Below are 10,745 nucleotides of genomic sequence, written 5' to 3' on the forward strand. Positions count from 1 at the left end.
AGTCAGAGTAGTTAAGTAACCCATGACATTTCTAATGCACAATGTTTTCATCATGTTACAATATACATCTTGCATTAGTTCATATTCTTGTCCACAAAGGTGGCAAAGAAAAAGGTGGCAAAGAAAGAGTCTTTTTACGACTTTCTCTCGTAAAAAGAAATGCATCTGTTCATGTTCCGACTGTATGTTCATCTCACTTTGCAATGTCTTCTCTCCCTCTTCTGTACCATAGCTCCACGCAACAAAAAATATCAAGGGATATACATATAGTGACAATTTGGTTCTGTAATTGAGACTCTCTTACATCAGTGTAGGAACACTTGTTGCTTTATATGCTTTTTATGGAATGTAACAGGTCTATCAATGAACAGTCAATGGGAACTTTGCCTGAATAGGGACTGGAGGATCAGACATGTACTTTGCATTTTGCCTTTTGATTTTACCTGTGCTGGTTTGAGAACTAATGTGTTGCCTGCAGCCAAGCATGCTGCACTCTTCCATGCAAGCATCATCAGAGGGTAATTCCAGGGAATAACTATTGCACAGACACTTGAGATTGGGGGGAAAAAAGGAAAAAGATGATATTTTTAAACAAATTTTGAATGTAGTTTCTATTTGTTAAGGTCAACATTCATGTACTGTCACAACAAAAAAAAGACAACAATCTTACCCTATGGGTTCCTTCTTGGTGAAGGTTAGGTTATGGTTTGGGCGTGCATGGTTAATTGGGATTGTAGAGCCCTGAAGGAAAAAAAAAAAAAAAAAAGAGACACATCAGATAATTCTCATTTTCCCTTTAGGATATATTTTAAGAATACACTGGTTGTCAAACACAACTCAGTCAATAAATAAAATACTGCCAGCAGAAAATGCTTCTTAAAGCCACATAACAACTTTCTGTAAAATTGAATACCAGAAAAGATGCAGGAATGCTGCTGGTGTATAACCAAAGAATGATGCATCTCGGTTATGATGCTCTATATTTCAGTCAGCTTATCTGGTATTCAGAGTAGGATTCTTAGGTCCTTGTTTCCCAATGGGATATGCTTCTATTACACTTCTAAGATAATTCAAACTAGGTAAAAAAAGTCTCATTCTGTCCCTCACAGTGTTGGATTCCCCGTGCTAATGTGGCCCTTTCAGACTGTATATAAAAAAAGAAAATGCTGCTTATGTATCTTTGCATACACGCCGAGATATGCATTAGCTTGCCTGAATTTTGTCGCACCACCCAGCAAAGTATCGGAATGTTTGCACAGACATGCCAACATGGGTCTTCAAAGCTAAAGTGTAGACAGCTCCTGAATCAATGGTCTCAATTGTTGCTAATTCCTCTTGGTGTTTCTCCATTAGGTCTGCAAGTCTTCAACACAACAAATGAAAATAAAAATAATGCTGGGGAATAACATTTTTAGCTATATCCTAAAAACCAGATTTAGTACTTGCAAAACACTAAACTTCACTCAGGAAATTTTCTGCGACTTCTAAGATTACAGAACTGAAGCCTTAAACTATTTGTTAACTTTACTAATGGCCTGAGCTGAACTGGGCCATATAAGCAGACACTCTATGCTTATGAGGTATCCCAGAGACTCTGCTTAGCTAGAAAGACTTCCCTGGATGAATCAGTTTGTGCATGCAGTGTCTTGCTTAGACCTTCCTCTACAACAGTAGCCCAGGTTTATCTAGTTTATTTTTTCAGCTCATGTATCTGCCTGCATTTTGTTACTATATGCCCAGTACATGTTTTTGTAAGTGATTAGGTAAGTGCTTTTCTCTTACAGTATTACATATTAAAAAGATGGATTACGTTCTATTTTCCATATGAACAATCAAATAAATCTCATGTAAAATGTTTATAAAAGGATAACATATATGGAGTTCTCTTTAATAATTATGAAAGCTGTAAGTTGGCCCAGAACTGACCATAGCATTTTCTGTAGGATATAATGGAATGGATATTTCACTGAAGGAAAGAGGGAAGAGGCTCTTCCTAATAGTTGTCTAAGGATCTGAGGCTTGGAAGCCTTAATGTAGCTAACCTGCATGCCTAGGTACTGCCCCCAAAATCCAATCTGAGCAGGGTGGGTCATACAGAGGCCTTTTCTCTAACATAAAAAGGTTCAACCAATATAAAAGCACTGCAATATATGTAAATAAGAAAAATTTAAAAAATGAGCAACCCCCCCTAGTGGGGACTCGGGGTATATCTATACCCAAGAATACTGTCATAAGCTGTTACAATACCATCATTATAGTCACATGATTCTGTAGCGATGCAAAGGTAGCAAAACTGCACCAACTTTAATCCTGCTTCATTCAGGGATAACTCAGGGTGATTTAGCCAACTTGTATCACTGAATAATTGTGTAGACATAAACAGATTGTAACAGCTGTTGTGCATTTCTGAGCACCAGCGTATGTTTGTCCATATTTTTAGTCCATACCTGCAAAAGAGGTCTTTGGCTATTAGGGCTTAATCCTGTTCCTCAGATGGAATAAGCTCTATAAGCCTTGTTACACAGTAATGTTGGGCAGCTCCTGGAGCTCTTAACCCCTGGACTGTCCTTACATTAACACCTGAAACTGGTTTTAAGTGCTTGTTAAGCAGCTCAAAGTTATGCTTCTCCAGAACAGGATTCTTTCTGATCTGTGTTAACTAGTTCATGTTACACTAAGGTGTAGCCACCCCACCTGTGCCCTGCCCTCCTCCACTGGTGCAGATTAGGCCCACTGCCTCCCCAGCACCCCAGATACCTGCTCGCTTGTGGCTACCTATGGTATCTGTCTTGGGGGAGCAGGCAGGGAAGGGTTAACCAACCTGCCTGCCCGGCAGCCATTGCCATTGCTTTCTGGGTGGGCTCAGCCAGGAGAAGAGCAGTGTATGACTGATCTAAACTTGAACTAGCACTAACACTCATCAACATTTGTGCAGCTCACACTGTCATGTGTAACAAAGCCCTAGCAGTTCTTATCTGGACTTTATCCCCTAAGCTCAGGTTTATATGCATGTTTAACTCAAGATTGTTCACTCATTCACAAGGGGCTTAATTAAGATGAACCCTGTACTCCAATCTGGAGGTGACCTAAAGCTTGTCTATTTTGCAGTCCGAATGTAGCTGAGGCCCAGGTTATAGTGCTTGGCTTCCAATAGTCTTCCAATCCCTACCTGTGGTTTTATTTTCCAGCCAAAACAGATATGCCAGCAAAACTTTACCATGCAGAATAAGCCTGTAAGTGCATGTAGACTACTTTTATTTTTAAACCCTTTCCCCCCGGTTCTTTGCAACAGATGACACAGAAAAATACAATGAGTTGAAAAGGACAATTGCATGGGTCTCAGGCTCACAGAGGGAATAAATGTGGGTACACAAAGTACAGCTGGGCTGTAAGGAAAAAGCAGGCCGTATACAGTGAATAGGTCTCCATCTCAAAAGGGGAGGAACCAGGACATTCTGTTTTAATGCAGAACAGAACAAGAGACACAAGATGTATGGCGGAAGAGCAGAAATGTGTTAGCTAGCCCTACAGCTTTGACAAGAGACAAGGAATGTTCATCATGTTCAGAGAAGTTTTGCTATGACTTTTCAGAGCACGTAAAAATAAATACAAGCAAACGAAATGCCACCACTCACATACCTGTATATTAATCTTCCCCTTTCTCTTGCATTCATTTTTCCCCATTCACCATTTTCAAATGCATCTTTTGCTGCTGCTACTGCCTTGTCAACATCCTCCACCGAAGCATAAGATACCTTAGCTATTATCTGTCAGATTGAAACATGGTGTCGTAAAGAGTGCTTCCTTTCTTCTAAAAACGTTTACTTGGATATAAACAAGCACTTAATATTCTGATGATGACTTATCATGCCTTTATCAGTCAGGTTCAGAAAAAACTCAGAAGCTACTGAAGGTGGTAGAATTGGGAGGACTGTGCATATAGTCCAATTCTGTTCCCAAACCCTGATAACAGGGAAGAGTTTCATCATACCTTTTACTTTATTTTTGAAGTATTAAATTGATGTGGTACTGAAGAAGTGGGAAAGCTTAATGCCTGGTACTGGACTATGATATAATACCTGAAAATTCTGGAGTATTTTTTGGATATTTCAGTGCCTTGGAATGGAACATCTTCCACAGATGTTCAGGTTTTTTTAAGGTACCTAAAGCTAATGCAGAATCACTAAGATCCGATTCCATTTCACCTTGGAAAAATCATAATTGGCTGATGCAACAAACTCTTTTGACTTCAGTGGATTTTAGTTCATTCCAGATTTTCATGTGAAATCAGAACCAAGCTTATTATTTACTGTTTTTTCAGTTAAGAGTTGCTCAACCAAACTATGGTACTTTTTGAAAATAAAGTCATGCCTTCTGAGGCTAAGAAGCCATTTTTCTTAAAGCCAACTTAAAGGGGCATTATCTAAAGCTAAATTTGGTCTAAAATGTCAAATTTATAAAGTTAAACTCTTACAAAACCAATGGTTGATATTAGTATTTCTAAGAAAAAACAATTCCAGTGATAACACTTTTGAACAAATAATCATTTCCCCCTTCTGTTTGCAAAGCTCAACATAGCACAACTAAGCTAAAGCATTCAGGCTGCTAGTAAAAACTGACCTGAAACAGACCATGAACAAATTAGCCAAGTTTTACTGTTTAGACTAAGAAAAAATGCAAAAAGCTAACAAGGAGCACAAAAACTAAGAAGTAGAAAATAGTTGTTAATATTTTTTAAAATTGTAATATAAATTTATAATAAAATATAACCTTATTATTTAATAAGATTATTATTATTATAAGATAAACATAAATATTGTGTGATTTCAATTTGGCAGTATGTTATCAGTATTTTAGATTATCAAGATACAGATTATTCAGAATAAGTGAGTATTTATCAGATGCAGAAACTACTCACTGATCCATCTGTTGGGTTTATTGTGGCATATGTTTTTCCATCTTCAGCATCCATAAACTGTCCATTTATAAAACACTGATAAGGCATCTTCACAGTCATATTGTTTACAGTTTTTGAAACCTAACAATTAAACAAAAGATTTCAATTTGCCTTGCATGTAACAGGTCAAAGTACTTTTCAATTTGGTGAAACAGTGAATTACAATGTTTAATTGCAACATGCATAGCCATTTTTCAGCCAAATATTAGGACGCATATGTGGCTGTTAATATCTCTCCATAAAGCAACACTAAAAAGAAAGTGATTTTTCTTCTGCATAGGAATGTCTGAGTTAAGAGACTGATGAATTAATTTCTGTGCTTTTACCTCTCAACCTCCAGGATCAAATATTCATTAAGGACCAAGGTCAGTGAAGTATTTAAGTGGGTGTGATTTTTTTTGAATGTTTATTTAAGTATCCCCTTGAATTCTAGCAATACTGCCTAGATTCTCTGCAGCCAAACACTGCCCTGCCCTCTCAGGTTAGGGCAGTGGTCACCAACCTGTCAAGGTTGATCGTGGAGCCTCTGACAGTCGATCGCAGTCTGTCAGAGGCTGCCCAATTGGGAGCAGCAGGATGCATGTGGTTGGGCTGAGCCATGCCTCCTGACTCCCAGGCTGGGATGGGTGAGTGGGATGGGGACAGGCAGAGCAGTGGGGTGCAGGCAGGGGGTGTGCAGTAGATCCTGGGGTGCCAAAAAGTGATCTTCACCATAAAAGGGTTGGAGACCACTGGGTTAGGGCTTATGTGGACACAAGTGTGGACATTTTGTTCCCTGGGGACAACTAGCAGTGCTGCTGCCGGCTGTCCCTGGGGAACGCCTGTGCCATGCACCCTCTGGTGCATGACAGGTTACTCTGGGTGGGGTAGGGGAGGCATGGGTCTGCACTGGGCCGGCCCCAGCAGCCTTACCAGGGGTCCGGGGGCTTCCTGGGGCTGCAGCAGCAGCAATCCTGCTGCTCAGAGCCTGATGTGCAGCCAAAGCTTGGTTCTGGTTGGCCAAGCTCCAGTTCTGAGTGACGTGCGCTGTCCCCACATGCGCCACTCTGCTTTTTTTTTTGGTGTGGGTTTTTTGACCCCTGGATATCCAGGGGTCAAACCCCCACCACCTGCTGCTCCCTTGCAGCATAGATAACAGCTGAATGTATGGTATGTGGTGCTGCAGACATGTCTGTGGCACCACATACTGCATGGCTGTGTTCATCTGGATGCAGCCCTTGGTGCCATGGGCTAAGTGACTGAGGTATACTATAGCAAGGCAGTGCAGGGAGGTTTACCTACTTAATATGCACAAATCTATCCAGTGCTATTTATCTTTCACTTCCATGAACAATGGAATTAATCAGTGACAAATAAATGAAAATGACAGAAACAAAATTTATAGCATAAAAGAAAGCAAGCAAAAGTCAATGAAACAAAACAAACACACACAAAGGCTTACATAATCTATGATTAATTCTTCTTCTTTGTCCTCTCCCCTCAATCTCCTCACAAGCATCTGAATAAAGTCTGTAAACTTAGTGGCCATATACACATCTTCATTCTGCAGTTGAAGTCCACTATACTTTTGTTTGATCTCTTCAATCATTCTTAAGATTGCAGAGAAGAAATAAATTGAATTATAAATTAAAGGCTTATTCAAACAACTAAATAATTAAAAAAGGGTTTTCTGTATACTTATTTCCCTATGTGTTACTGCTTGGTGATTGTGTCATACTAGTGACAGCCATCTGGGTTGAATAGTGTCTTCAGTTATACATATTGAATATATTCGGTATCAAGGAAAGAATTCAGCCCAATGGCTTGAAATACTCTTGGGCACATCTACCCATGCTAGTACTGCGCAGCAATAAACTGCGAAGCTTATTGCTCCACAGCCTATTGCTCCCAGGAAGCTCCCAGGCACACAATTTACACATGCGTCTGGACCGCAACACACTGAGCCGGGTCTAGACACCCACAGCTGGCAAGGGGCACTGGGGGTCAGCCTAACAGCCTGAGGCTGCTCTGAACAGGCCCCAACGTGCTGTGGAGGGTCTGTCTGGGGCACGAGGGCAGACAGCTGACAGGCAGCCCCTACACTGAAGCACCCTTGTGCCCCAGCGGGTCAGTGTTTACACATGTACTGCTGCACATGGAAAACTCTGCTGAAAGTTAGTACTTGTATTTACAAGTCAACTGAGCAATACAGGTTTCATGTAGATGTACCCTTTGGTAACATTTTATGACTGAATAGCAAATGACAAATATCTGTTATACAAATATGTCACTGGGCTACCTAGTTTGGCTAGTAAGATCTGAAACACATTACATTTGGTAGACTTTTTGCATGCAAGTGATTCTGGATAAAAAGGGGCTATCGTAGGATAGTCTTGGACATTTGGATTAGAGAAAAGAATGAGGTTACCTGGCATGACCTGACACAGAATAACCTTACTTCATTTGCAAAATCAGGGCTCAGTCCTTCTTGTACAAAGGCTTATTGATACCACTAGGAGTACTCCATCGAGCTGAAGAATTAGGTTCCTCAATTTTGAAATGGCCTTTGGCAGAGAATTCTGAAAGACACATATCTAAATATATTTGCCATGGCACAGCCTTTATTGTGGCAGAACTCCCAATGAGGAAAATGTTATTGAAGTCCAGAAGAATTCTGCTCGAGGAGTGCAAGATTGGACCCTTGAACCATCTCATATAGCTCTGTCATTCCCCTATTAGGTTTCTGAGGGTAAGGAAGTATTTTAAATTGTCACAATAAATATATTTTGTTGTGAAACTAATTTACGGGTAAAAGAAAGGAAAATCACAGATACTGTGGGTACCATCTCAACTTCACTACTACTGCAACTTCTCTACAATTGCTTTGAAACATAGTTACTTAACATATTTAGTTACCTGACAACATGCATAGAGGATGCTCCAGATTTGAAGAAGTCAGTAGAATCCTCAATTACAGGAATGTTAGTCAAAATTCCAACCCAAATGGACTAAAATAGAAAAAATAACCATGCATAATAATATAATAGTAAAAATAAACCTCTTTAACAGCAAGAGGTATAGTTTTACTGACAAGCTCATACATTTGCCAAACAATGTGTGTTTCTAAACATATCAATTTATTCAAAATGTATTATTTCTAGGGTTCCTAAGATAAGAAGCCAGACAACTAAGTAGAAACAAAGAGCAGGTAGTTTACTTGCTCAGTTTCCAAGCCTATTCCACCACCTAGTTCTGTGCCCCAAACAGTTCTTTCACTCTACTTTCAGGACTACTCTCATGAATGTTTCTCTTGCTATCTGCTGACTTTCCGGTTTTTACACAGATGAGCTTTTCAATCTCTTATCCCCTGTGTTTGCAGTCAATCCCAAGGAAGTCCTTTGGACTGTATGGGTTAGTCTACCTCAGGCTTCCCCATGAAGTAAATTAGCTAGTAGACCTTAATACCTAAAATACTGCTTCCATTTAGCTTCAGAGGATGCTTAGTAAGCCTCAGCTATAATAAGGTCTGTGATTGTTTATAGCTCAAACATGCACTTTATGGCAGCCATTAATACCTTTCAGCATAACATTACTACCATTAAAGGATTCCTTTTGTAATGTGTATTAATATATTCCACATATGCAACAAACTTTAATAAAATGAAAATAATGTTCATGCTCACGGACCAGTCTGAGCAAGAGGGAGCAGCACCAGGTCCGTAGGGACCAATCCCCATGTGCAAGGGTGGGAGGGGATGACTTGATCCTGGTGCCTGGGGCAGGCAGGGGTGGTGCTGGGCCCCAGGGCCCAATCCTGGAGTGTAGGGTTTGATCCAGCTGCAGACTGGCCCTACACCACTCATCTAGTCAAAAGGTTGAGCACCAGTGACTTAAAATAAATGTCTTTTACTTTATTGTATATGCTTTATTAAAAAAAATCTTGCACAGTTAAATAAAAACTATATCTTGGCTGTAGCAAGGCAACTTTAGTGATTTTCCCTAACGTGATATCCTAATAAAAGCATTTTACAGAATTACCTTGATGTCTTCTGCCATCTTTTTTTCCTCTTCTGTTAGTTCAATAGCACTTGTTTCACCAGCAGCAAAGTATTTAGATGCAGGGATCATTTTTCCATCTTCAAACTGTAAGTTTCTCACAAGCAACTGAAAAGGGGAGGATATAATTTAAAGCATTTGTGGTAATGTGAAACATTGTAAAGGGAGGTTTTAAATATTATTGTGATGCTTCAAATAATAATGAAAAGTAAATGACTTGCAGGAAATATGCTATGATGAAGAGAACATTTAATGTTCTCTTCATTATGGCAAACTTAAGTACATTTTAAAATAAAAAAGAAACTGATGTACTATGTGGTAGGAAATATCTATGATAAATAGCAAAGTCCCATATACTTTTTGTGGAATGATAGGAGACTGTCATAGTTGTGGTTGATGACTTGACTAATTACTATATTTAAAGCTTTTGAACAGCATAAAATATCCACCCATTAAAAATTCCCCCCTAAATTGCTCAGTCCATATTTGTATTTCTCTGATACAGTATTTACCTTGTTCAGTACTTACCATCTTTCCATCATTACCAAAGAGTACTAGCCCATTTTTGGTTACAAGTCCTGGTTTTATAGCACCTTCTATTGCCAAAGGTTGCCCAGAAGGCACTGAGCCATCAAGCAGTGAGGACCCATAGAAAGTAACCGCCTAAAAACCAAATCAAATGAAACATACATGGTTCTTATGTGTTTCTTTTATATTAATATTGTTTTCCAGATGTTACTTGACAAAAGCTCTTTTATATTCACACGTAAATTGTAAAATGTGTGTTACAGTAGTATCATGACAGTTTTGCAACCCGGAACATGTAAGGCCTTGCACGAATGGCCTTGCTGGCCAGCCTTTGGGGGAACAGTATCCATTTCTCTGTCTACAGTACTGTGCCCACTACGCTAATACCCAGAATGTGAGGAGGGCCAACAGGCACTGCTGTGAATACAAGTATTAAATAGTAATTATACAAGGACTAAATTGACCAGCCTTAGAGAATCACCTAATAAAAAGTACTATGACTCAGTGATAAGTATTGCTACATGTCTGTGTGCTGGACATTCCCCTTAGCATGCCAACAATATTATCACCAGAACCCAAGGGCAAGGGGAGTAACTGCCAGCAGGCTGTTACTCTCCTTCTCATTCAGGAACAAGTGATCAGGGAAATGTAGTGAGCAAATTCTTGTCTCTACCCGCCTTTGATGCAGCTGCATGTGAGGCTCTGTGAGTGCAAAATAAAATCATCAGTTTGGCTCTGATCAAATATATTTTCTTCTGTTGCTCTTGACAAATGAAAAACTGGAAACACTGTTTTTGATTAACTCAGAAAAAATGTTTCATTTTCAAGCACTAGTAAGAAAAGCAGGTAGTCACAACACTGTGGGAGGATGAAGTGATGCTCCTATTTTACCTAACAGTCCTTTAGTTAAGTCATTTAGCCAGGATGTGGGAGACACCAGTTCATTTCCTTTTGCTGCCTGATGGATTCAGAACCTACATGACCTACCTCCTGTACAAGTGCTGCCAGCAGTGCACTCTGTACTGTACTGTGTACTGTTCTGGTGTGGAATGATGTGAACCTCTCGTTTTGCTTTTCATAAATAATTAAAGATTTATTGGAGTTGGCCTGGAATCTAGTTGCTCCAGCTCTCAAATGTGCTAATCCTTAAGCTAGAGGCACATTTTTGTTTTCTGTCTTACTGCTTACTTCAATATATTAAACCAGCTGGAACAGCTTCAGCAGG

General features: G+C 39.6%; 1 protein-coding gene across 4 annotated transcripts in view; it reads right to left on the reverse strand.

Annotated features, from left to right (window-relative positions):
- The window catches only part of ALDH1L2 (aldehyde dehydrogenase 1 family member L2), a 46,511-nt gene that overhangs the window by 14,107 nt on the left and 21,659 nt on the right, over positions 1–10,745 (reverse strand). Inside the window, exons 7-15 of one of the 4 annotated variants that reach the window (XM_025204884.1) lie at positions 9,521–9,655; positions 8,975–9,100; positions 7,853–7,944; positions 6,399–6,546; positions 4,919–5,038; positions 3,640–3,767; positions 1,213–1,363; positions 671–741; positions 444–549 (exon numbers count right to left, since the gene is read on the reverse strand). In XM_025204884.1, the coding sequence (XP_025060669.1) occupies positions 444–549; positions 671–741; positions 1,213–1,363; positions 3,640–3,767; positions 4,919–5,038; positions 6,399–6,546; positions 7,853–7,944; positions 8,975–9,100; positions 9,521–9,655 (1,077 nt within the window). The remainder of the gene's footprint in view (positions 1–443; positions 550–670; positions 742–1,212; positions 1,364–3,639; positions 3,768–4,918; positions 5,039–6,398; positions 6,547–7,852; positions 7,945–8,974; positions 9,101–9,520; positions 9,656–10,745) is intronic. The other 3 variants (XM_025204887.1, XM_025204886.1, XM_025204888.1) reach the window with 3 other exon arrangements.

The sequence above is a fragment of the Alligator sinensis genome, unplaced genomic scaffold (genome assembly GCF_000455745.1).
Source record: "Alligator sinensis unplaced genomic scaffold, ASM45574v1 scaffold267_1, whole genome shotgun sequence".
Classification (NCBI taxonomy): Eukaryota; Metazoa; Chordata; order Crocodylia; family Alligatoridae; genus Alligator; species Alligator sinensis.